The sequence below is a fragment of the Rhea pennata genome, chromosome 5 (genome assembly GCF_028389875.1).
Source record: "Rhea pennata isolate bPtePen1 chromosome 5, bPtePen1.pri, whole genome shotgun sequence".
NCBI lineage: Eukaryota > Metazoa > Chordata > Aves > Rheiformes > Rheidae > Rhea > Rhea pennata.
Window position 1 is genome coordinate 11,455,483 of NC_084667.1, and position 27,762 is coordinate 11,483,244.

General features: G+C 36.4%; 1 protein-coding gene across 7 annotated transcripts in view; it reads left to right on the plus strand.

Moving 5' to 3' along the window:
- The window catches only part of GPHN (gephyrin), a 300,320-nt gene that overhangs the window by 169,584 nt on the left and 102,974 nt on the right, over positions 1-27,762 (plus strand). For 4 of the 7 annotated variants that reach the window (XM_062575851.1, XM_062575850.1, XM_062575848.1 and 1 more), the window contains exons 5-8: positions 7,476-7,570; positions 11,899-11,965; positions 19,331-19,603; positions 27,585-27,719. In XM_062575851.1, the coding sequence (XP_062431835.1) occupies positions 7,476-7,570; positions 11,899-11,965; positions 19,331-19,603; positions 27,585-27,719 (570 nt within the window). Of the gene's footprint in view, positions 1-7,475; positions 7,571-11,898; positions 11,966-19,330; positions 19,604-20,453; positions 20,562-27,584; positions 27,720-27,762 lie in introns of all 7 variants that reach the window. The other 3 variants (XM_062575845.1, XM_062575846.1, XM_062575847.1) reach the window with 1 other exon arrangement.

Sequence of the window (27,762 nt, forward strand, 5' to 3'; positions counted from 1 at the left end):
TTATCAAGCATAGGATAAGAAATTTGATTATTGTTAACATTTAATATTTATTAGTGGTGGTATTGAGAAATGCACATGGTTTTATTGTTCAGGTGCAACCATTTCATTAACATTTCTATTAAGCAAATAAGGCAGGCAAATCTGTGAGGTTTATGTAAATCCACTATAACCAAGGTTAACTCAAAACTTAGAAACTTATTACAGAGGTGCAGAAACAAGTTACAAATCCACGATTTGTTTTTTTACTAATTTCATCTGATTTCATTTAACTTTTCAGCTGCTTTACTGTCTATAAAAATGTGAAGCATCTTCCCCAAATTCTTTGCAAATTGTAAATAAAAATTAAATTGAGTATTATGAAAGAAATCTGTTGAGTAGTTTCATTTCAACTGATGGAGAAAAAAGATCTTTAAGGAAGGTTACAATACATACTACTTTTTTGATTATCTAGTATACTTTCAGATAATTCTTTGCTTAAAAAATAATGATATCCCTGCCATGCACAAGTCACTGAAGTGTTTTCAGAGGTACCTCAACAAAACAGTTTCTTTCCATTTTCATATACATGGTAGAATTGTACTGACAGAACCATGTGCTGATACTGGTTTATAAACAAGAAGGATATTTAAATCATCTCCAGCCTTCTCGGTCTCAGGCCTTAGGCTTTAGATAACAATAAGTAGTATGATGAATCCCACTGGAGAGAGCGAGGGAATTTGGAAGTGGCAGGGTACAAACACAGAGAATCATGGATGCAGTAAGAAACAGAGAAGACTGAGTAGCTTTGCTTTTCTGTATTTAATCTGATCTAGTAGCAATCATTGTGACACTTGTTCCTCATGCAGATAAAATCTGTAGGGATCCCTGTCATTCTGCAGTGTTTGGGATCTTGTTGGCAGTGGAGTCGATGTGAATATGCTGAGAACGCCGAGAAACTTCAAGTCAGCATTCTTGTGCTCCAGAATTATTACCAGCGGTAGTGTCTTACTGGTATGTGCAGATATGCCAGTCTGTGGTTTTCAGTTCTAGCTGGCTGCATTAATCAGTGTTTCATGCATCTTTGGCTATATGAAGATTTGATTTCAGAGAAAAGGAAAAAGGGCATGTAATCATGTCGCGTAGTAGGGGCATGTGTACCAAGCTGGCCACTGAAAAGAGGGAGGAGATAAAATAAGCCCCTTATATCTTTAGACATGTTTTGTTTTAGGCAAAACAAATCATACAAGCCCAGGAGAACTCTCTGTGTATATCGTTATGTATATGACACACGTAGCAGCATTTAACATCAAAAAGACCTGACAGGAACGTCTGAATGGAGAATCACCAGACACAGGCTGAGTTGTTACTGTACAGCTGGCAGAAGCCTGGCTTGTTGCTTGATGAGGAGGAACAGACACACATGGTGGCGCGACACTGGCCTGATATCTATGTAACTCCACCAGTCCATAGGGATTTGGGGGCCCAAACTTAGTGATGAGCACTCATTTTGGCCTTATGTCAGATGTTCTCCACTCTGGGAGCGCGACATAGTTGACAGTTATGTACAGACCCACAGGAAGATCCGCCTGACCGTGAGGGGGAATTTCTTCCCTGTGAGAGTGACAGAGCACTGGACCAGGTTGCCCAGAGAGGTTGTGGAGTCTCCTTCTCTGGAGATCTTCAAGGCCCGCCTGGATACAACCCTGTCTACCATGCTGTAGGTGACCCTGCTGAGCGGGGAGTTTAGACTAGATGATCTCCAGAGGTCCCTTCCAACCTTGCTGATTCTGTGATTCTATGATTAGTACTCAGTGATGACTTACTGTTCGGGAAATGATTGCTGTGAGGCTCTTACTTTTAAGATGCATGTAGCCAGAGTCATTATTGTGGGAATAATCTATCAAAAGTCCTAGAATGACAGTAAGTACCTACTTCTGGGATCCATCTTCTCCGGATGCAGGATATTGGGGGTGGGGAGTAAAAAATTCAAAGAAAGATAGCATGATGGTGAAAATTTGGCTAGCTTAAATCTGATGTTCATTTAAAATCCCAGAGTGTTGAAAGAAATGAATTGCTCCAACCTTTAATTTCTTACTGTAGTAATAGAAAAAATAGGTAAGTGATTTTTTTTTTTAGACTGGAAGTTCTAGTCTAGATCCTTCTAAACTATTTTTTCCCCTGCAGAATAAGAGTAGGGAAGTAGGGAATAAACTGAAATAGCTGACTTGTGAGTATAAATTGCAGGCATATGTGTTATCTCCAGCAGAGATGTACCAAATAACCTTGAAGAAGGTATCTCAGCTCCAAGCTGAGAGAAGCAATTTTTGTTCCTAATGTATACAGCCCTTACACATCTCACTAAAAGATGTGTGACTGACATTTTTGTTGCGTATTTGACTGATCTATTTCCGTATTTCTTTGTCCAGTCATCTGAGATTTGACTTTGTAGTCTGTGACTTCTGTTGCAGAAGGAATATTGTTGTTTATTTGGTTAGGCCTTCCCAAGACTCCTGCTTTCAATGTAAAGCTCAAAAATGCTGTAATCCATTATCTATGCTAATTCTATAGTCTGTTAAATTTTATGCAGTTTTCCTCATTCATGAGATAATTTGCATAAACTCTTACATATGGAACAGCACAGTACTTTGTAGCTTTATTATATGCTATGCAAAGCCATAATTGAACTTTTCCAATAGAAACAATATTTCTAACAGAGGCAATTTTGGTCATCTTAATTTAATCAAATTCATTATGACTTCCCAGTCTCATATTTACATCTTACTTGAAAAGATAGATCTGTGTTACCCTCCCAAAACTACTGAAAGGTATATAAAATGTTTCAGATTATTACATACTATTAAGAGGTCAAACTTTGCCATATTTAATACCTGAAAGAGAAAGATAGAGAGTTCCTGAGCAAAATGTCCTAGGTCTCTTAATTAAATCAGTCTGCAATGGGGGTGTGCTCCAGAAGCTGCCTGGGAGGGCTTCCACAGGTTAGAGATTGAACTAACTGAATTTACATGGAGGGAAAAAAAAGGAAATGAAGCGGCAGAGAACTCTGCAGAACCAATTGGCAGTGAGCCACCTGTTAAGCAATCACAGCTACGTCAAAGATATCTAAAAATAAATCAGTTGGTTTGGGAGCATAATGCCCTAACTCCAATGAAAAGGCAACCAAAAGTATGTTTAAAAAAGATTTTATGTTTATTCATATGGCAATGAACTATATAACAAAAATTACTCTCATAGATACTTACTAAGTAGTGGATAGTTTTGTGCAATAGTTATTTAATTGTGTTAGTCTCTGCTTATTCCCCTCCTCCTCTCTGAAGTAGAAGCTGCTATGTGATTGCTTGCATTCCTGTTGTCTCTCTGCCCCTGCCCCTGCCCCCTATACAGCCTTACACTGCTGTCATATCCTGTCTCCTTTTTTACTTCTACTGAGTTTTTTCCTCATTTATTGCCCCTCCAAGCCACCTTTTTCAGTCCTATTTCCATCCCACTCCTTTCGTTCGTTTGCTCTCACTGCATTCTCATCCTGTTGCCTGGCCTTGCTCTCTGGGATTCTTCATTTCCACGTACTGCTTAGGCTTCCTTCCTGCTTTTCCCGTTCCCTCCTCCCATCTCAACTACAAGCCTCGTCTCCAAATGGCCCTCCTGCATTTCCCTGTCTTTCCTAACTTGCACATGTACCTCCAAATGCTTCCATTTCTATGGAACTTATGTCCTCCACCTGTGTCTTGGGTGCATCTGTCTTACTTGTACTTTCACCTTTTTGGGGGAGAAATTAGGGCAACTTCCTTGCTATCATTTTGATATTTCATCCAATTTTACTGAAGTATTTTTCACCTACTTTTAATATAGTCATAAGCTTCAGGTTTGAGAAATTAGTGTGTAGATGCAGACCTGATGAAGGTGTCAGTGTGATGACTGAGTGAAATCTCTTTTTTTTTCCTTCTTCTACCCATGGAGTAGTGTCATCATCACTGTTTTGAGAGTGCCAGGAGTAACAGTCTTGATTTGTGATTCATTTTTGTAGAAATACTATGGTCCTTGCAGCAGGCAAAAGCTGGCTGATGGTGAGACTATGAAGAACTCTGTGGTGGCATTTTCCCACTTCTTGTTTCTTAGTTTCATCTCAAACAGGGAAAATTCATAATTTAATGCCAGTAGTAATGAGATTATGGAGTGTCTTAAAATTTAAAAAATCACATGTTGTGAGACCTGAAACAAAATTATATTCATTTGTAGACCTGTCAGTCTGTCACTCTGAAAACATCTGGCTCCATTAATGTTAAAATATTTCAGTTCTATTACTGCAGTAAGTGTATTAAGTTTCCTGTTTTTAATACACTCATTATATTCTTCCTCTTGCACAGTGTCCCAGAACCCCAGGATCCTCTAATCTTGTCAAGTGAGTAGAGGAAAATGGAATTATGATGCAGTATAAGGGGCTAGCTTCAGTCAGTTGATACTTAGTTGATGATATTTTTTCATAACTATTGTTAAAAATGTCTAAAATTGCCCATGAAACGAAGTTTAACAATCTTATATCAGTCCCACTAGAGTATTGGTAAAATATAAAGATGCTGAGACACAATAATTCTTTAATAATTTGTATATAGGTAAATATTGGCACCTGACAGTTAACTCTTGAGCTGAACAGAGGTGAGACTATAGTTTGACGTTTCTCTTCTACCTTACCCTGGGAAGAAATATTAGACAAGCTGGCAAATAGCACTTTAGGAAACTGTTTGTGGAAACTAACAGTTGTTACAGATAGACACAAAGTATCTGCAAATGATTGCAGCCCTGCTAATTTCATTCATATATGTGTGTGTGTGGGGGGAATATATATATGTGTATGTACTTACATACACATGTACGTATATAATTAAGAATGTGCTGCCAGTGTCATGGTGATTGCAGTTCCTATACACTATACATTTTAAGTCATGTGTTAGTTAAGGACATGCCAAGAGTGGATTCTCCAGTGGCTGATTTAAACAGCAAAAGTCGCTGTAAAAGGTGTTTACTTAGCAGTAGCCATTTTTATTAAATCTGTGCAGTTAGGCTGCAAATGTCAAATCAGACACTGTTCCCTGGTTCATAGAAGTCTGCCTGCAGTAATAAATGTAAACACATATATTTTGGAAGAAATTTATTTAGAAGCTTATATTGAGGGTTATACTGCTCTTTAGACTTTTTGCCCTTTCAGATTTTGCAGCTGCTAAGTCTATACATTTTTAATAATCCCATTGCCTGCTAGCAGTGACTTTTTGTGAAGGTCATTTTTCTTGTGAAGTTATAGAATGGACTTGAATTTCATTGAAGACTCCCTGAGCTGCAAGATCATTGTTTATGGAACTCTTTTGCATCTTGTACTACCTTTGAAGCCTCTTTAGAATTTTAACTAATGATATCTTCAAAGTGTCACTGTGCTCAAGGGCAAAAAAAGAATCTCAAAATACACTTTATATTTAAAACTAGTTTTGAAAAGCTTTGAAGCATGGTATTAGCAGAAAATAAAAGGCATAGATATACACTTCCAGCATATGCACACACACAGAATTCAGTTTATCACCTAGTTTTTCATTCTCAGCAAAGTGTCACTACACCATTGCAATGCATTTTTCTTCTATAGTATAAAAATCATCAGGTATATGGACAGTCTTCAGAATGTTTGATATGTGATTGATAATATCTCAGCAGGTATCTTTTGGCAATCTCCCTCTATGGAGAGCTTTTAGTCTTGAGTACATCCTACAGTGTTTCTAGCCTCTTTCTTTTCATTTTCCTTTTGTGGAAATACAGATCCTAGGTTGTATTTATGTGCTTTTTTGTTTCTGAGTAGAAGATGACAGATACTAAAACCCACATACTATGCTTGAAATAAGAGTAGCTGTGGTCCTAGCCATCGGATTTAAGTTGTTTGGTTTTGTGAAGTAAAAGTTCCTGCTTCCCACAACTGGGCACGTACTGAGTTTGCTTATAGGTAGAAGAGCCAAAGTTTTGCTTGATAGTTGTGCCTGAGGTCTGCTGATATATTCTTCTAAAACATACTAAATGTTAGTGACAATGGATGAGAATGTGGTCAGTAGAATAGCTGTACTGTTTTTGTTGGTTTCTTTTATTTCTTCATGTAAAGTGTTCTCCTAGCCCTATAGGTAAGTATAGTGGTTGCCAGTTAGGACACCTAGGTCCTTAGCATGATGCCCTTGGCTGATTCTGTCATCCTTCTTCTCTGTGACTTTATATTTCTATTTGTAAACTAGGTATTTACAAAAGTACACAGATCTGATTTATAAAGTAATCCCCACAAAACCATTTGTCTCTTTTTCTTCCATTTTATTCTTTTACTGTATCAAACTGCCAAGAAAAATTAACTTATTCAGACTGTCCTCATATTTAAGATGTGCTTTTCTGTTGTTCCTTTTGATAGTTGTACCATCAAAGCACAGTCATTTGTTGGATGTTTTACAATGGATTTCACAATTTTATGGGCATTGCTAATATCTTAGTTGTACCAAATAACTTAGAACCTTGATTCAGAACATGAATCAAGATGGTCCAGTGAACAGCTACTGCTGTGACAGAAGTGAAAAGACGGTGGGGATTATAACCTTCCTTTGAAGTGTTAAATTCTGACTGAAGTTGGAGATGAATTATGAACCTCCTAACTAGGTTGGGAGACTACAACAGAATGCCTGCTTCCGTCTGAGAAAAGGGATGTTAGGAAGTAAGGTGCAAAATCTATGCATGTCTCTGGAAGATAACTTCCCAAGTGATTCTCTGTGTGGAAAAAGGAGTAAAAAGACAAGAATTTTCAGACTCTGCTTCCCAGCCTTTCGATGCCCACTGCGTAGCGACTGCTTGTAAACAAAAGCCACCAGCCTGTTTGGAATCGCTGTTTTACTGACATGATCAAAAGGGAAGGCTTCAGCCTCTGCCCATTGCCATTACCGTTACTGTTTTCCTGCCTGCCTGCTACATGGGTTTCCCTCTGCATTTTTTTTTTCTATTTCTGCTCAGACTGATTCACCCTTCTCATCCCTGGGAAAATCTCAACCGGAAAATGCAAATGAGATTGATGAGGAAAAGGAGACAGCAACATTTAATATTCTCTTTGTATTAAGTCTTCTCTCTGCTTATTTCCCAAACTTTCTTCTGTTTCTGTTAAAGGGAGCTGTAATTGTTTATATGATGTTGGTTAATGTTTCATATGTATTTAGGGTCCTGACTTTTAAAATTTTCTGTAGGATCGTACAACAAATCCAGCTAACAGTGCCTCTTCCCACTCCGTTTCCTTTCCTTATTTTCCACAACCAAGAGAAAATTCTTTAAAAGGTTTCAGTACTGAGAGTTTTTCATGAACATCTTTGGAGTCTGAAACAAATAAAGGAAATATTCTTACCCCAAATTTAGCTGGTTTTATATTTTCTTGTCCTTTTTTGTTGTTTTCACTCACTTTGCTATTTAATCTTTGGTTACAGGCCACTAAAGAAGTAATAGAGCGAGAAGCCCCAGGGATGGCCCTGGCAATGTTGATGGGATCACTTAATGTAACTCCTCTGGGCATGCTTTCTAGGTAAGAATATTTCTTTCAAAATATTAAGTGAACTGTTTCCTTGGAAATACTCAAAGTAGTGGAATAACTAGGCAGAAATAACTGATGACTGTCATTTTTCTGAAGACTAGAAGTCTTAACTTCAAAGAAGTAAGGAATTCCAGGAAAGGTAGTTGCACTTTCTGATTAAGTTCCTTTTGGAGTTTCCATTAGGCACTGTATTTTTGTGTATTTCCTTTGTCAAGCTATTTGTAGTATTGATGCCTGCTACTAAACAGCTATGTTTTCACACAGAGCTGTGTGAAAACACATTCAGTGGTGAGTGAAGTATTCTTCTACACATTGGTCATCAAGTACTAGAAGGCTTTGTTTAGCCAAAAAAAAAAAAAAAAAGGTAAATGCAAATGTATTGTTTTGATGTTGCATCTTATTACAGTATCAGCAAAAGATCCTTGATTAAATTAAAAGGTATTTTGTCCCATGCTTTCAGATTTTAATACTTTGACTGCTGAGTTTAGGTATTTTCCCCAAAATAGTAACTTTCTTTCACTATTTATGCTTCTTTTCTATCAGTGACATCTCTTGCTACTCTGTATTTCTTTCAGCAATTTCTTTTCATTGTATTCCTTTCAGATCTTCAGGGTTATGCTTTATTTTACCTATGTTAGACTTGGTATCAATACCTCTCATAAGTTAATTTCTGCTTGCACATTGTTTCAAGGTAACTAAAAACCAGTGACTCCTGCAGTTTTTGATTTGTCTTTGAATAATGGGGCTACAGCAACAAAAAATTATAGAAGTAATGAATTAGGAAGGAACTTGCAAATATATTTGATAATTTGCATTTAGGTGCTTGCATTTTTAATGAACATTTAGATGAGAGTTTTAGAGAACTGACAGGGTATTTTAGAACTTTTTGTACTACTTTGTGTGGGTGAAAGGGAAACGTTACCAACACTACCATTAACGCCTTTGGATTCTGTCCAAAGTAGCAAGTATTTTCATTTTTATATCTGATACAATATTTCATATTACAGTTTGCCTTTATCTGAAGGGAAGGGATGACAGTGAGTGCAGCAGCAAGGAGAGGCAAGGTTAATTTGACTTTTCTGTTTCTGATTAAGAGGAGGATAGCTGTTTAGGTGATACTGCATAACCAGGTTTGATTTAGGTTGTGGTCTAGTCAGGGTGGCTGGAAGGGTGGTTGTACTGGTTGTGGAACCACAATGCAGGATTGCACCCTGACGCCTCTGTGCATAGAGCAAGAAAAGGTAATTACAGCCACTTTCAGCAGTCATTGAAGAGAGTGACAGGACATAACTTTCTCTGAGTCTATATTGAAAATGTTTTGCAATGATACTGCGTGCAGTCATTTTAGGCCTTCAAACCAATTTTCCACCAAAAACCCGTATTTCAGGCCTAGAAGTAATCAATATACAAAAGGCTTGTTATTTGTATAACATTATCAAGGTCATAAAGTTAGGTGCACAAAAATCACGTAATTCTAGTGTTATGATTTCTTGTGCAATCTCAGTTATGTGTGATTACACATTACAATTCTTTTTTTCTGCTTCGCAAGTGTTAAAGCTAGAGGGGGCAAAAGTTTACTTTCTTTGTTTCAATTGTCATATGATTGCTTCTATATTATTTTTGCTGCTTTACGTTCAGGAGCTTCTCTGCATGCATACTCAGTTCCTCTGGGACTTACACTGCTTCTTACTGTAACCCGTAAATTAGCTACAAATCAATATATTTTCACAGAAAACTCTGTAAATTGAGGTAATTCTTTCATTCCCCTTTTTCAATAAAATCTGAGGCATACATCGATAGAGGTCAAAAACATACAGTAATTTTAGATACACAACAGAAATGTAGATTTTGATTTTTCAGAATACTTTGCATTAAAAATCACTTGTTCCAAGCTTAGCTCTCCTTGACTTCATTTTGACTTTAGAATAATTAACTCCACATATCAGGCTGCAGTGTGTCAAACTGAACACACAGGAGAGAGGAACAGGCAAGTTTATTTGTTATTTCTGGAAAGTCTGATTGGGCGACTTGTCCAGCAGGACATAGAAGTTCTGTGAGAGAGACAGTATAGTTTTTGATTTGCAGAGTAGCTTCTCAGCTGCGAAGCCAGGCTTTCTCCTACTGCTCACAGTCCAGCCTGCCCAAATAAGACCAGTATCTTACATACAATATTTACTTTGTTATGTAACCTTCATTTGTCACAGGAATGCCTGGGGACTAAATGAGGACATATGCAGTATGAAAATGTATGATTTAGTTTTAAAAAGTTATTGCACTGGTTGCACGAGTGAGACAAATTTAATGATATCAAACAGCTTCAGTTTTAGAGATTCCTTCTCTTGCGTAATATACTGTTCACTCTTTGTATCATTCTTAGGGATAATTTTGCATGTAATTTCTTGTGCTTTTAAAAGGAAACAAAAACAAAAGTTGCATTATGCAGCAGTAAGCTGCTGTGAATCACCCACAATTTTAGAAACATTAGATCAAGCCCATTGACTTTTAGCACTGGAACTTACAGAAATTGGTTGTAAAACATCCAGTGTTTTACTGTCTTTCCCCCACCCTGATCCTATTTTGCCTTCTACTCTCTTGCTTCTATTCTTCTTTCTCGGGTTTCTCTCTTTATTCTTAAAATCTGTGCTCTGCATCGCAAGCCTGATGATAATGAGAGATACACAGCATCTCTCTCAAGTGTTCTTCATTTTGAGGAATGTTGTTTATTTATCTCCCAAGTTACCCAGAAAGCATGCACATTCTGTATTTTTTATGTTGCGAGCACAAAGGATATTTTTTGCAAGCCATGCAGTTCTTCCTTGCTTTTACTTGCTTTTGCATGTTCTTGAGAAATTTTTGGCAGCTCCATTTCTGTTCTGAGCCCCTAGATGAGATTGTTAGCAACCTACACTTCTCACTTGCTGGACAATGGTGCTGTTTTAATCCTTTTTTATTACTGGTGGTTGTACTAGTCATTTAGCTCAAATTGTTCAAAATTATTTAAAGCAGAATACAGTCAAGAAGGAGATTATTAAAGGAGCTATGTGTCAAACACCACTGTGAGTAATTCCTGTTTCCCTTATTTTAAATCGGTGATAAGTTACGTCCTGCATATGGAAGTTGCTGAACGAGGTTGTTTGTACTCCCTGAGTTTTACCACCGCAGCAAATAAAAAAGTAAAAAAAGTTAAAAAGCCCCTGTGCTGTTTAACAGTGAACACTATGACAGTTGTCACAAGAGAACTTGTAAGCCTGCTGGAAAATGCCATACTATCAATAAATGACATTAATCAATTTGTGTAAGAAATCCAGGAAAGTTAGCCACCCACAAATTTTCTTTGACTCAAATTTTCAGTAATGGCCTATCGAGAAATTTATTTTTCTTCCTTCTGTCTGTTTATGGCTTGTGTTTTTATTTGCTAAGGAGAAGGTAACATAATTCCTGTTAGGCTGTACTTTCGATATCTATGTAGTTTGCTTTTGTGCTTTTCTTTTTTTCTTATTCCCCATATCCCAGTCCTGGTTTTGTTTTGTTTTGTTTTGTTTTTTACCTCTAGCTTGATAAAGTGGAGAGAAACAGGAGGCAGTCTTTCCAAACTACAGACAAAATCTAGTGTGTGTGTGTGTGTGTGTGTGTGTGTGTGTGTGTGTATTTTAAGAATTTAGCTAAAAAGAAGAACAACCTAGCTCTAAAGGCCATAAAATGAATAAGAGTAGCACTATTCAGTGCTTGAGTGTTTAAGTTCAGCCTTACATCAAGACCAAAGTAATGCCCTAAAGACAAAAAATTAAAAGTAAAACTTTACTTCTTGTTAGCTGGTTCCTTCTTTTTTAAGGGTGAAGGAAAAGACTTTTAGGAAGAATTAGATTTGAATTGCATATATATATTTTCACTTGAGAATTACTTCCTTCTGTGCCTTTCTCATGTTTTATCTTAAACAGAAAATATATATATATATTTGAATTAATGTAACCAGCATGACATAGTATTTTTATCTAGCAAGCCAAACAGTATTTGACATCATCAACCAGGTTGCAATGGAACCATGTGTTTGAATGTATAGGAAATAGATCAAAGAATGTATTTGATGCAAGTAAACAGTAGAATTAAGAGATCACAGCTCTAAATAAGATGAAAATCTTGCCCATCTTAATACTGTTGATTGAATGTCAGAATATATTAGCCTTATCTGATTCTTCTAAAGCATCTCCAGAGCCATTTTATCAGAATATGATCAGAATTTCTCTTAAATGCTTTCATCATGTTTTTATAGTGGAGAAAGTTACCTGCAAGAATTTCACTCTGTTTTTCTTTCTTTACAGACCTGTGTGTGGAATCAGAGGAAAAACTCTCATAATCAATCTGCCAGGTAGCAAGAAAGGATCACAGGTAAGAAGTGTTCATACTGATCTACTACTGAGGACCTATCATAAGTACCTCTCATTGTTTTGAATAGTACAAAGTACCTCCTACAAAAAATTTTACAGAAATTAATTGAAATATCTATTCATATAACTGAAAGCATCATCACTCTCGGTCAGGGAAAATGCAATTCTGGTCTAATTTAAGGTACTATGCACAGGAGAGCATTATATATAGTGCAAGAGAGTGCTAACTGTAGCAGATAGTGCTAATGAAAAGGATCTAGTGGTCTCTAACACTTCCTCCTCCTTTTCTAGCCAGTCTGTACCTGATCTCTATTTGTGTAAAGCTTCAAGAATGCATTCTTTTCCACAGAGAAGTAAGAGAAAGGCCTTGTATATAACAAAACCTGCTGGAGTATGAAGAATACTCCCAATTTTGATCAAAAAGATGGAAAAAACAGAACATCATTTTTAATAGTGTAAGGGTTTTTTTAATCCTTGGTTTATAAATATCAGACTTTACATTTTATGCACTTTTTTCTTCTTACGTTCTGCTGAGTTTGGACAGAGAAAATTAGACTCTCCAGGTTTTTTGCATGCTTACTTTCTGGAAGTTTTATATTAATCACATATGACATTCTAAGGTTTCATTATTGCATAAAAATAAGCATTCCTCCTCTACTTTACAAATTTTTTACTATTTACTATTATTATTACTATGTATTACTATTTTTAAAAGAATATAAAAATGTGAAAATAAGGAAATGAGGAAGACATGCAAGTTAAAATAAATGATATCAGCTCAATTTTATATTTCCCCATCTGTCTCTGAAGGATAGACTTCTTGAACATACACATTCTTGGTATACATACAGATTTTTAGTTGACATGGGAAAGTTTGTCACTTTTCCAGTGTGTGCGAATGTCATGTCACCTCCTCTTTTCCTTTATTCTTAGTGTATGGGCTTTGAAGGTAAAGTACATCTGCCATTACTTAAATTCAGCTGATCGTCTGATAGAACAGATCATTTTGCCATATGAGCACTTCTCAGTTGCATGTCGGCTTTGCTTTTGACTTCTGTTCATCTAATCCTAGTTTAGATGTGATTGACAGAGACCGGTGATGCCAGATGTACCATCCTCACATGGCTTCCTCTAGTGGTGGCTCCGCAACTTAACCATTAGCATCCCACCAGTGTCTCATGTAGTTTCTCCTGGAATCCATGATCTGTCCTCATAAGCACTGCCACCTGCTTCTTACTTAAGTGCCATCTCCCCTCCTTTTGAGAAGTTATCTCCCTTTGACCAGTCTTGGCTATAAATCTTTCAGACGCTTGGTCCTCAACGCTGTAGTCGGCATCTATGCAATACCGTTGCACTTCTGCTATTTGTCACTTTCTGCTAGGAAGGTGACTAATGGATAGTCACTTTTCTGGGATCCCTGTCATGCTATGTCTGAGAACCATAAACATGTTCCCCTGTTTTACAGAAGTTCAGAGTACTACAGTATGTTTTAGTATAAAGGAAAAATAATGATAAGAGAAAAAAGAATTGGAATTTATCTTAGTCTTGAAAGGGATAAAGGCCTTATATCAATATGTTCAAGTACAGAATGATAACTCTAGCCACTGCCATCTCAGCAATTCAGGAAGGATCATTAAAAGCACTTGATTTTCCTGATGCCCGTTTCCACATTGCCATACAAGCATCCAGCAGGAAATATTTATTGAGCGAGAACTTCTGCCAATACAGGCATCTACTGTTCATTCTTTCAGCAGTTCAGGCAATCTTCATCAAGGTGCTTGGTAGTCATTGGCTATGTCAGCCATTTTAGGGGAGAATAGTCAGAGTTAAGAGTGATAGTTCAGGTACTGTATTAGATACTTGGATAAAAGAAATCAGGGAATGCGGGGAGATGATAGACATGCCGTCAAGGTGCAACTAGAGATCAGAACTACAGGGTGTGATATGGACTGTACCTGCTGTAGCAGCCCGTCTGATGAGGTTTGGGTTTGCTCTGTATCTGTACCTGGATAACTGATTGCAAAAAAAGCAAATAAAGCAACAGTTCTGGCCATATCTGTAACAATTTTCCAACTTTTCAAAAGCTTTTCAATATTAGCAGCCAGAAGTCATATCTCATTATTAGCTTGTCCACAGAGTTCACTTGAATTGCATCAGTCTTTCTTCTTTAAGAGAGAACTCAAATAATACAGAACCTAATTCAGTGCCTAAATTTCATCCCTCTTCTCCACAGTGAAATCTGGCCTAGCACATTTAGGATACATGTCAGCATGCATGTTTTTGAGACTTCTTGCCAAATTATATCCTCAAGTTTAGAAGCTTTGCTTCAGATTTTCTTTTCCTAAAGTATACAACCCTCTGCCTTGAGGTAATAATCACCTGACTGATCAGGTTATCTCTGATTCACTTTTTCAACTCCTTCCAGATAGGTTCCCTCACATTAGGATGGAGAATTCGTTTATGTAGTCTGACAAGTTTGGGGTAACTGGCCCTCCAGAAACTTCATGTCAATATTCTATAATACAGATTAGTAGGAAATATGCAATGGGTTTTTCAGTCTTACTTTATCTGGCAAATACCAAATGCAGTATGACTTTTGTATTCTAGTTCAACAAGCAAGATGTTGTAGTGTCTCATCATCTACAAGGAAGCAGGAGCTCTTAGAAATTGTGCATGAGGTGATGCACACATGATCTATGTTTGGGGTATTTTGAAAACAGCTTGCTTTCTCCTAGACTAGGAAAGGAACAGTCAGAATATTCCAATACTCACAAGTTTTGTAAGAGTTTTGGATGACTCTTTCACTATTACATGTTAATTGAAGGTGTTTGTTCTGGTGCAATCACTTCTATCAGGATAGTGGAAGAGGTCTGGGCCTGGCCATTTGACATCTCTTCAACAATACTATTTTAGAAGCTCTTCCTGTGGAACTCCTGAACATCTTCGAAGAGTGGTTACTGAATTTCAGCTTAATCCGGAGAGAAAATTACTTTTCCCACAGCAAAATGCTTCTAAGGTTAAGATTATTCTTTGCAAATAAACATTAGGAGGATTCCTTTTTATTAATAAGGCTAGATCTTTCCAATGGTCTTTCTGTCTGTGGTTGGCTGATAGATCTAGAAATTCAGCCTACTCGGCACACATACTACTAAGCAGCATAGTGGGCTAGAGAACCTGATATACAACTGGTAAGGTAGATCCTCCATCGCTCATGGCAACACAGCAGCCTTGATAAAAGATGTCTTCATCTGTAGCATCTAACAAATGCATACCTGGAGGTCTACTGACATCTTCTGAAAAATGTTACCCAATCACAGAGGACACAGTACTAATGTGATGTTTGGCAGAGCAGTCCTGAAGTCACTCTTTGCTTGAAAGACACACATCTAGAGAAATATAAAGAATATTTATGTGTGCTGTCACCTGGATGTAGAAAAAGACATGTTTTTTAATGCTATTATTTTAAGGAGTAAGCACAGTTTTCCAGATGTGTTGTCTTATGGAGTCTTTAAGCCCTCCATGATTCTGTGATTCCTTAGAGTCTTTTTAGGAAATCTGATTCTGAAATTGAAATGAAATTAAAATGTCATCAAAACATTCATCAAGCATGAAAGAGGGTGAGGCATGAGTATACGTACTTGAAAGTCTTCCAGTTATGAGTAGGAAGGCATATGTATGTACATGCATAAACCCACCAATGGGCTCCACATCTCAGAGAACTGATTTCTTGGTAAGCAGATTTTTTTCTGAAAGCTATACCTCTTTTGCTGAATTATGAAGGAGGTAGAGCAGTCTACAGACTCTGGGCATTTTTAATATGTTCGGTAGTGCTCCTAACATGCTAGTTAGAGAAAAGGTTGTCTCTTTCTGCCCTGAAGCATTCAGGCAATGAAGATAGATAAACTGTATACAGAGGATGAGGAGAGAAAGTATAGAAAATGTTAATAAATATTTTAACAATAATTTAACATGTAAGTAAATAATAATGCATTTCTACTGGAAAAAGAAAATATTGTATGGTTTCATTATATAAGCAAAATTTGTATAAGGTATTGATTATTTGTTGCTATCTTGCTGAAAATCTGTTCTGTCCTATATTTTAATATAAAACATCTTAAAGAATGTGAGATTTCAGCAAAGATTTTTATGGCATATAGCAGAGAGAATTATTACACAACAGGTGGGATCTCAGGAACCAAATGGGTAGCATGAGTTGTTACCGGGAATTTCTCTCATTAGAATTCTTTCTCTTTTATGACTTGCTAGTTTCCTTTCTATCATATTAATATAATCATATAAGAAGTTTATATGAAGCTATAAAATTGCATCATTATATGTATGTATGATGAAGTACTAAATATTATTAGGAAATGGTAGCAGTGTAAATGCTTCATATCAGAGATGGACACAAATACAATATATACGTTCCATTAAAATGGAAAGAGTTGAAGATTGGAGCAGTCTGAACTGAATATGTAAAATTCATTCCTTCTTATTGTATAATTTTCTCCCTTTTTATAAGTGACAAGTGCAAATTCACATTTAAAAAAGAGGTGTGTGTCCTGTTAGGACAGAAGTGGTGTTATAATTGAAGGAGAAGGAAGAAGTACTTCAGTTGAAGTATGATTAATAACTGTTTGCTCATGCTTAGCTTTGATTGGAAGACCACTATGAAAACTTTCCTTTACCAAAGAGTTTAAACCTTACTGTGAATGAAATCATCACGTACCGTCCAACTCAGAATAATTGCCACTGGAAATGACACTGGTGGCAAAAGATCACAGACTAGAATTTTAAATTCTGGATTCAATTTGTAACCTTGCAAGTAAGAAGAATTAATAATTTTCACCAGTCAACTCTCCCTGTTTCACGAAGGGAAAGTACTGGAGAGATCGCCCCTGTCCTGTTACTGTCACCATTTCTACCTGTGATTCCAGTAGCTAATTGAAAAATAGACCTTGGCGATCTCTCAACTTTACATAAGGCTGCTATAACACAATACCCAACACAAACCCCTATACTCAAAGCATCCAAGCTTATTAGTGTTACAAATTCACCACTTGTATGCTATAGCCCTAGTATTGCATTTGCAGTCATGTGATTCTGTGTTTCTATGAGAGATGTTAAGTCTTCCCACTTCAGAACAACTCCGTGCTTGATCACATGCCAGAATCCGGAGCGCTCTTTGCAGCGCTGGTAGGGAAGTGAGCAAAAGGAAAGGTACGGGTGATGCCAGATGTGTTTTCTCCAGAGAACATTTGTGTGGCATGTGCCACTGAATCAAGTTGTAATACAAAAGAAAAAAAGAGAGAAAGAGAAAAAAGTAGGATATTGCCAGATGTTCATTGAAACCTTTGAATCTATGACAATTTGCGTAATTGTGCTAACAATTGTCTAAAACAGCGTGAGTTTAGAATAGTCATTGGGAACCTATTCATGAGCAGGCGCGCCAATGAAGCTGCATTTCGGTGGTAGGAGTGGGGAGTATACTTTTCTAATGGGTTAATAAGTAATGTACTTTTTCAATATTTATATTCAACATATTTTTTATTATTATTATTATTGGTCAGATCAAAGATTACAGTCCTTGCCCACCACTTCCTTGAGGTCTACTTTCTTACTGACGTGATATTGATTGTGTACTTTAATTTTTTTAAACCATTTTTAAAACAATGCTCTGGAGGCATAAGAACACTGGCCTTTGCAGTCACATTACGAGTTTTGTTTCTTTATTGTATTTACATTTTTATCTAGATTCATTATACATAGCATTTTATGCTCATCTAGTTTACTCTATTTCTTCAGAGTGACAGCTTGAATGTTTAAAAAATTTATATCTTTTAAGTAGTCTGACCTTTTGTTACTCTTAAAAAGAGCATTTGAGAGGTGGGTTCTTAATTGGAAGCTCTGGAGAAATGGAATGTGTGTGAGTCATATTTTTAACTTAAAAAGTGGTTAATATAAATTCTAATAAATTCTGATGGATGGTTTATTTTGTTTACATGATAATTTTTATTTATCAAAAATACATGTTAACAATATCTACCTACTAAATATTTTTCATTATTTATTTTCTGGACACTCTAAAATCTCAGATTCCATTTTTAAAAAGTTATTGTTCATTATGATTGCAACAAAACCAAAAATGAAGCTAGTGCAGCAAAAGCAGTAATGTCGGCCTCTTCAGCTCAGCAGCTCATGTGCTCCCTAAATGCACTGCCATCCATGGCAATTCATTGTTGTGGCCCCACCATCTTTCTTCACTCATGTAACCTATATATATACTCTTCACAAATAACATGAAGAAAACTACTGAGGTGCCTGGCAGGCAGATGGGAGACAACGGTCATAAACTGAAGCAGGGGAGCTTCCAAGTGGATAAAAAGAAAAATAAAAAACCATGAGGATAATCAAGCATTAGAACGGGTCATCCAGAAAGGTTGTGGAGGCTTCATTCTTGGAGGTTTTCAAGGCTTGACCTGACAAAGCCATGATCAACCTGTCTGAATTCAATATTGACCCCAGTCTGAGCAGGAGGCTGCACTAGATGACATCCTGAGGTTCCTCTCAACCCGAACAATTCTTTGATTCTATGATTCTAGCAAACTTTAGCAGCAGAGGTAGCCACTTGTGTAACCATTATGGAACAAGAAGAAACATTACGCAAGTAGGAGTTACACGGCATCTACATATTTTTTTACAGCAATAGAAAAGAAACTTTCCATTTTTTTAATGTCATAGAGCAAGGAGAGATTTAAAAAATAGATTATTTAAGAACAGTTTTTCTGAGTTACATGAAATTATAATGATGTCAGCATAGTTTGTCATTCATCCTGTTTATAGGATAAGTCCATGAATAAAAAAAGTATATCATTATATAAAAGCATAATTATGGAAACCCTTATGAATTGCTCTCTAAATATGAAAGAACATAATAGGAATGAGGTGAAGCTACTATCCCTGCAGGGATAGAGTTAATGTTTTTTTTTTAATTATCCTGCATTTCTGTAACATTCTGCCAACTACTGTTAAATGTTTTCTATATTATGTGTTCGGGAGAATTTAACTCTCGTTTTCCCAAATTTTAATCCTATATTAGGTTAAAGTAGCTCTTAAGTGTTGTACAACTTACTGTATTTGGATGAAGAATAAAAAAAAAATGTATCTTACAGTCCCTGGTTCAGGTTCTGTTTTTTTTTTTTTTTTCCCCTCAATGTGCAATTGCACAGGTCATTTAAGGTTTTGTTTATGGTCAGGTGAAAAAATATATCTAAATCCCAAGTATCCCTTAAGAACAAATCTGACAAATCTCTATTTACTTCTTCAGGTAACTTTTCATAGTCATTTCTCTTCTTGTCGTGCATAGGAATGCTTTCAGTTTATACTGCCAGCCCTACCTCACGCCATTGATCTTTTGCGGGATGCCATTGTAAAAGTAAAGGAGGTACATGATGAACTTGAAGATCTACCTTCACCACCACCTCCTCTCTCTCCTCCTCCAACCACCAGCCCTCACAAGCAGACAGAAGACAAAGGAGTACAGTGTGAGGAAGAGGAGGAAGAGAAGAAGGATAGTGGAGTTGCATCAACAGAGGATAGTTCCTCTTCACATATAACTGCAGCAGCCATTGCAGCTAAGGTGAGTCTAGCTTGTTTCCATAAGAGGCACTTTAGTTTTGATCTCAGGTACTTTCCACTGATATTTATTTGCATGTTAAAACTTTGTGTTGATGTTGGTGTGCTAGAGCTGATATATTTTAGGTACACTTTCTAGAAATGCAACTTCATAAAAAGTTGGAAAATAATAAATTTTAGACTCCGAAATGAAAAAAAGTAAGATAATATTTGTAAATAATTATTTCAGTTAAAATGTTAAGTATGTTTTCCAAAGAAATACTATATTACTTGAAGCATTATATTTTTTACCTCTGTTTTATGCCTTCAGTTTGCAACTAGAAAGACAACGCATTTGTGATTGGGAAGGGTTTTTTTCCAAAATAATTTATTTTATATTTACTTCACAAGCTGTACTTTTAATTCCCACAATGGGAATTGAAAATCTAAATAACTCAAAATGATAATAAACAACTTCTAAAACAAAGCAGCAACATTCTAACTCTAAAAATGTGAAATCAAGTCTAATATATTTTGACATTTCCAAGACAGCTGCAGCTGGAGATCATCTCCTGATTTGTAGAAAAACACAGTTCTGTATATGTTCAAAGGAATGGATTAAGCAAGTTATCACTTGCAAGCTTCAGTTTTTGTTAATGCAAATTTTAAATTCATTAATTTGGTAAGGATGAAGACATACAATCTTTGTGATTTTTAAAGACAGAAGATACCTGAGGTCTAAACTGACTGTGTTCATATGAGTTTGGCATTTCAGAGTCCCATTTGTTTTCACCTCGTTCCCTTTCATTCATTTGCTTGTGTAGTTTCATGTTTTCCTGTCAGTGTATTCATAGCTGTTATGTGTTGTGCATTAGAAGCATCCATCCTACACCAGTTCAGCTGTTATCATGGCAAAAGGTGAACAGCCCATTCCTGGTCTCATCAGTTATTGCCATCACGCAGCAGGCAGTGCAGAAGAACCGGTAAGATACATCTGCAAGGAGCTTTTGCACTAACAATATCTCAAGATATACTGCCTGCCTCCTATTCTAGTGTTTGAACAGACAATGTCATTTATTCTGTTTAAAATACAAAGCTAAACAGGGTAAAATTCATGTTGGTTGTGTCAGTTTGCATCATTTGGCCACTGAGATAATGATTACATTAAAGCATGTATTTCTGATCAGTCATCAGCTTTATCGTCTAATAAATTCATTTATTGGATATAATTAAAATAATCTCCTAAAATCCTAACCTTAGAGCTATGAAATTTTGGTAACCTTTTCCCTTTGTTTGCGTTACTTTGCTTTTTTTTTCCAATAGTTTTTTTGTCAGCATAATGCACAATTTCTACTGGCTATTCATAATTTACTTTCATCACTTGCAGTTTCTCCTTTATTTTTATATTCTGTTTTTGAATTACTATTTCTCAGAAACAGAAGAGAAGACTGGAGAAGTCTGGATATAGTGGACTCTTATTACAAATTAGTAAAATTCAATGAAGGGTAGGCAACAGTTTGAATGAATAGTAGGAAAGAAATGGTAATTCCAGCCTTAAGTTGGTTGATATTATAACCTGGAGATTTTAATTCAGGCTGCAACAAAATACTGCACTTTCTTTTCCATCTCTCAAAGAAAGATGTGAATCAAGTCAGAATAATGGCTATGGTGACATCAAGATATAATGTAATTTACTGTATGCATAACAAGGTTAGAGAAATCCAGGGAATGCAGTTGGTCTAGAGAGACGTATGCTGTGTGACCACTTCATTCTATGTCAGTCAACAAACTGAAAGTGAATTCTTAGGACAATATTTCACTAGTTTTCTTGATTAGAGGCTGCACTTTTTTTGCTCCTTAGACTAATAATGATTTAAGCCATCAGTCAGATGGTGTAATGCCTCTATAGCTATAATGACCATCTTTTTTGAAAAGTCATTTAGAAAATGGGAAAGGAGGCTTTAAAGTTCACCCTGCTAACAATAAAGATATATATACATACACACATTTACTCCAGTAGTTTCATTTTCATTTTTTGCTCTTGAGATTAATGAACTAGGCATATATATCAATATCAGCCCAGTAGTCTTCAGGATCATTAAAATAGTGGATTCAGCCACTCTCTGAAGCATGCTATTAAATTATCATCCTGGCTTCTGTGCTGTTTGGCTAATTAGTCCTGAACAACCACATCTTCCTTTTGTCTTCAGTTTGCTTAGATGATTATTGTCCCAGCAGAAATTTTACCTAGATTTTAATTTTCTCACAGGCAAAAATAAATACTTCAGATGCAGTTCAATGGAGACTAGAATTGTCTCAGTCATTTTGTTGCAGAGAGAGTTTTTTGTTCTGAAAGAGGTTAAAAACCTAGCTATTTGCCTACGGGGAATGAGAAAATAGGGAATATCTGGTTACTGTGGAGTAACCAGAGTAACTACAGGGAGACCTAATTCTTGCTATCATTTGCAAAGGAGATACTCTGTTTGTATAGTGGGATCCTATGTGCAGTATACGAAAGAGGTAATGGGCCCATACACAGTCACATCAAGATGCCTGCAACCTTTTGTCTGAGGAGCAGGAAAAAGGTGTCTTATTTGAGGATTTAAAACTATTCCTTCTTTTATTGTATCCTTTTTATTTCACGCCATTTTCAAAGTCCAGGTTTTTTGCAACAATATCCTTAATCATGAATATTAGAAGGAAATATTAAAAGTTACAGGTGGTATCAGAGGTATGCCAGTATGACACTTACGATTGTCACCCTTTCTATGTATTTAACATATTTAAGATCAAATCTCAGGAGAAAATGAGAACAGAGGTAAATAGTGCTTTTGCCTACAGACTGTATGCTGTTTGCCTAATCAGAATATCTTTGTCCCTGTTTGCCTCTATTTATACCACCTCCCTGGGGTCCCACTTGCAGCAAACCAGGATACTCCAAATAGCGGCTGGTTGGACACTGTTTCTGGAGATGAAGATATTGCTAGCATAATCTTACCTAGTAATGAGAAACTCTACTAAATTCATAATTTATAGTGGAAATTGCAGTGCAGGTTACTTAGGTAAACATCTTCTGAGGAGATTTTTCTTTTTTAATGCTGACAGAAAATGGCACAAAAATACTGTCAGTTTAGAAACACAGGAGTAGAGCAGAAAGCACTAGTTTTAAAGCAGTGAAATCCCCCCTTCATTTACGTTTTTAAGGATTTATCCTCTGGTCATACTATTATCATTCATTCAAGCTTCTAATTTCTGTCTCTCCTCAGCATTCTTATTTTCGTAGAAAAACAAAATATTTTGTAAAATAAAACACGAAATCTTTCTGCTGCTTTTTATGATGAGTCTGGTGTAAAACCTGTGTATAAAGGACATTAAAACAAAAATTCTGAAGGACTTCGTTAAAACAGAATTTCTTGTGTATCATTTCCACAAATGGCTAAAGGTGAATTGTAATTCCAAATTATTTGTCATTAGGCTTTGTACAATTTTGGCAAAAAGCAAAGTGCCTGACTTTAAAAGCTACTTCAAAAATTTATATAGGTCATTTCTATACTAACACTCTCTGTGTCACCTTCAGCTTTGCCTTTATGGTCTGTTATCCCCTTTGTCAGCTGCTTTCTGCTAGTCCCTCCAGTAGAATGATCTTCTTTAAAAGGCCACGAAGAAGTTGATACCAAAACTCTTCCTCAGAATGTACCAAATTGACTAGAAATGTGAATTGTAAAGGAAGGGAAAGATATTGTGACCTAGTGATGCAATAGGTTTGAAGAAACTTTTTTTTCCCCTTCACCCTTAATTTCTCAGAAACTTCCTGTGTTGCTGAAATAGCCCAAAGGAGGAGGATCAGATACTCTGGAAGGATAGCAAGTGTTACTCTGACATTCTTATTTTCTAGAACGTCCTCTGGTGAAGGGGAACGTGCAAACTTCCTGGGGCTACTTAGTGTGGAATGACCAAGAGTGTTGGTCAATGCCACCGGTAACTGTCCTCCCAAGCTGGAGCTGGCTGTTCTCTGGGGACTCCTGTTTGAGTCCTAGTTCAAAGACGGTTGCTGCAAACATCTTTTATAAATGGATCCTGCTAGTTGTTTGTGCTTCACTTAGGATTTCTACTCCTGAGATCTCTGCAAGTTTATAAGCTCTATTATCCAGAATTTTCCCCTGTAAACAAAAGTAGAAAAATAGAAGAGTGAAATACCTCTATTTTTTCAGACTCATATCTCGTATGTGCTTTACCTGATTGCTCTCAGAATTTCCTCAAGATTACTCATAGATTCACACATGGAAATTTCAAGTGAAGATATTTTGTTTTTGTAAGGTCAGAAATGTTAGAATCAAAAACAAAGGATCATGAAAAAAGTATTAGCAGTTCGAGGGCCAAACATTACAAATCCTTAGTCATATACGTTATCCCTTTAGATTTTCTTAGTTCATATTTCTATGAATAAGGCTAACTTTGCAAGAATTACATATTTGTAATAGCTAATATCTCTTAACAGATTGGAGTATTACTGTGTATTTCATATAATCCCACATTCAATATGTTATGGTTTTCTCACTGCTAAAGAAACTTGTGTTTAACTTTTGGGTGCAAAGATTGCTAATGCCCATTTGGCTGATTTATTTACTGTTTTTAACTTTTGTAACAGTTGGTAGTACACTGGGAACAAAATCTGTTTCCACACAACTCTAAATTATAAACATGAGAAAGTCTTAACATGCATGGAGGGAGGGGTTAAGATAAAACATGATCCACCACGTATAACCTAGTCAAAAGGAATAACTTAAGGTTATTCCTTTTTTTTCTAATAGGAAGTTTTTCCCTGGCAAACATGCCCTCAGATGTCAGACATCAATTTCTGCACAATATCTTCTTTATTATTTTAATTATGTGTCTTGTCCTTTGAGTAGGGACTATGGCCTTCTGAACCCTAGCAGAGTCAACGAGGGCTTTCAGAGCATGCTGCCCATGGCCTGTGGCGCTAGTTTCCTAGGGAGTTCCAGTTTCAGCACTTTCCTAGGGAGCAGGAGAGGGAGATTAACAAACTGAAAAGTCCTCTGCACTGCAAGGTTTTAAACTGTGGTTAGTGGGCTACTGCTGCTTCATGGGGCCATTAGAGCCATCTGACTTCTACTGAAGAAACAATGAATGTAGTTGTTAAAGCTCATAAGTTTTGTTGACCATCAAAAGAAATTTTGCATACTAACAGGGGTCCCTTAATTCACAAAGTATTAGGACAGTTGCTGAATTCAGCAGTGCTGAGCAAAACTATTTTCAGTTCATTCTTCTGATCAGGAGAGCTATGAACAGTGGAAGAGTTGCGCACTAAAGGAATCACTATGGGAATGCAAGGGAGCATGTAGAGGTAATTTTGCTCTACGCACACAGTCAAAAAAGCTTACGAGGGGTGAAGTAGGCGAGATGCAGGAATCATTCATCCTTGCAGAATTAGGAAGACTGATAAAAGCAGTGTAGTTTCTGTGTAAAACACTTATATGTGGTCAAGAAAAGAGAATATATGAAGTCAAGAGAAACTTCACAGCAGTCAGTAAACAGGGAAAGAGATTGTTATACCAGAGTTTAGGTGACCCTGACAATTTGGCATTTAATATTGTATGTTGGGATGTGTACGTGCTAGTGATGTGTTAAATACAGAGATCTTACGAAGTGTCGGCAGGTATCCAATAAACACAAGTATACTGTTACAGAATAACTAATGCTTGCTGCCTGCTGTTCTACTGAGGGCATTTCATTGGTTGTAATTATGAAATAAAGCTAGTTAACAGATGTTTTATCCATCCTTACTACTTTGAAATAAAACCCTTGTGCCACATACAATGTGGACCCTACATCCTTGGTACCAGCTGTTACCATCTATAAATCCATTCCTGTTGTTCCATAGTACTTGCTACGTTAGACATAGTCATTATTTATAGATGGGAACCAAGGAAGCTGAGAAAATAAAAAATCACATCAAAAGCAGTCTTCGATGACTTGAGCCTTAAGGTCAGTCATTTTAACTGTACGAAGACAGGCAACAAAGCTGCCTTAATTTCCCAACACTGATCCTGAGGATGCAACAGATTTTAAAAGGCAGGATTCAGCTTTGTGGCATTTACAAGACAAATCAAGACTTAAAAACATTTTGTTATGCAGGCATAATATACAACATAAACATTCCTTACAGAAGAAGGATGGGAGAATGAGTATTATGTTGCTAGACAAGTAAAATTAATTAATTTTGCATTAGTGTAGTACCAGTCCTATGACTAAAGGAAGACAATTTGTCTCCCGTTAAGTGTTGCCAAAGTCTGATTATTTCCTGTAGTAGATGTTAAAGATGCTGGAGCTTCCTCTACAGTTGGAACAACCTTGACATATCATTTAACATGCAAAATCAGCAGAGCGTTAAGAACATCCCATTCCATTCCTGGGAATAAATATCCTTTTCATTTTCCTCCTCTTTCAGTACCACTCCTGCTTTGTCTCCACATTTCTGTAATTTGGGGTGACCTCTGTGGCAAGAATTCTTGGAAAGAGTTATTTTCCAGTGCTTTCTGTTTGTCCTAAGACCTTACTAGGCACGAATGCTCAAAAATGCCTAAATATAGGCCAGATACAGCAACGTGATTAAAAAAAAAAAAGCATGCAGGACAGCCTTACTGGAAACAACCAAAGATGGTAGTTCATTTTCTCACTGGAACTTCATTTCTTGCTTCTTCTTATTGCCCATTACTGCTATGTCCCCCAAATACATTTTAGGTGGTTCTTTTGGAACTTGAACATCAAGCTGAGCTAAGAAATTCTTACTGAGGAGAGAGATCTTAATGTATGTATATATATTCCTTTGAAAGTCTGATTTTGGACTTGTTTTTTCTACTTTTTCTTTCTTATCTGTTGTGATAGAACGGTAAATTGCAGGAAGAGCAATCTGATAAGCAGCAGCACTCCCTCTAAAAAAAGAAGAGATTAAAATTGTTAAAATAAAATCAGGATAAACCCGTGCTGAGTGAAAGCTATAGTAGACTACCTACTGCATTTTGTATTGTATAACTAGTATTAGAGATCAGTTCTCCCATTTGAGATATTTATCATTTTACAAAAAATATTAATACTTCAAACTTTCAGTTCATTATAAAGGCAGTTTGGTATCTGCATGACTGGGCCCAAATACTGCACTAATATGAAGCAGCTGACTTTGTAAGAGACAGAAGATAAAAAATAATGATACATTTGCTTTTATTACTGAACATAATAAATTATTGTAAGTTGGTGTAGCACAATTTATTTTCGTGCCTTAATAATACCAGGTAAGGATCTGTCACTTATACTTCCATCTTAGAAATAGCTGTCCTTCAAATATATTATGGAAAAAAAAATACTGATTTTTTTTAATACATTTTAAACACAAGTGATGGCTTTGGATGATGTTTTCTAGGGGTTTTTTTGCCTAGACTCCCTTCAGAGAGGCTAAAGGAATTTTTGTAGCAGAAATAAATTCTTTAATATAAGGAATAAAAAGTATTTATTTACTGCATGTTGTTTCTTCTGAGACTGTCAGATAATTGCTTTTCTGTTTGGAATGTTGTCCACTAGATGAGAATGGGAAATCTGCCTCCCTTCAGACCACTGTTGGTCATAGTTTTGAAACAGAGACTTAAGATGAAAACCATTCATTTCTCATTGTTTATTTCCTAAACTTTTGGGCTTTCCCATCTGCTGAACTTTCTCTGTTATATACTGTAGTATAACTGATCCACAGGTTTTCCAGGACAAGTAGTATGTGCTACGAATCTTTCTTTAGAATATGATTTTATGTATATGCTAGTGCTTTGTTATTGAAATTAAGAGAATATGGCATCACTACTGCCAGCATGGAGTATGAGGAAGAGTACAGACTTCCACTCTGAAGAGTGGGATGTTTTAAACGGCTTTAGATAAGAGATTTTGAAAAAAAATTAAATATAGTATATTTTTGACTTAATTCTCTCTCTCTTCTTTTTAAGATTCCAGACTCCATTATCTCTCGTGGTGTTCAGGTGCTCCCACGTGACACAGCCTCCCTCAGCACTACCCCTTCAGAATCTCCTCGTGCCCAGGCCACCTCTCGTCTCTCTACTGCATCCTGTCCAACACCGAAAGTAAGTACATCTATGCCTTGCAAGCTCCATGCTCAGACATATT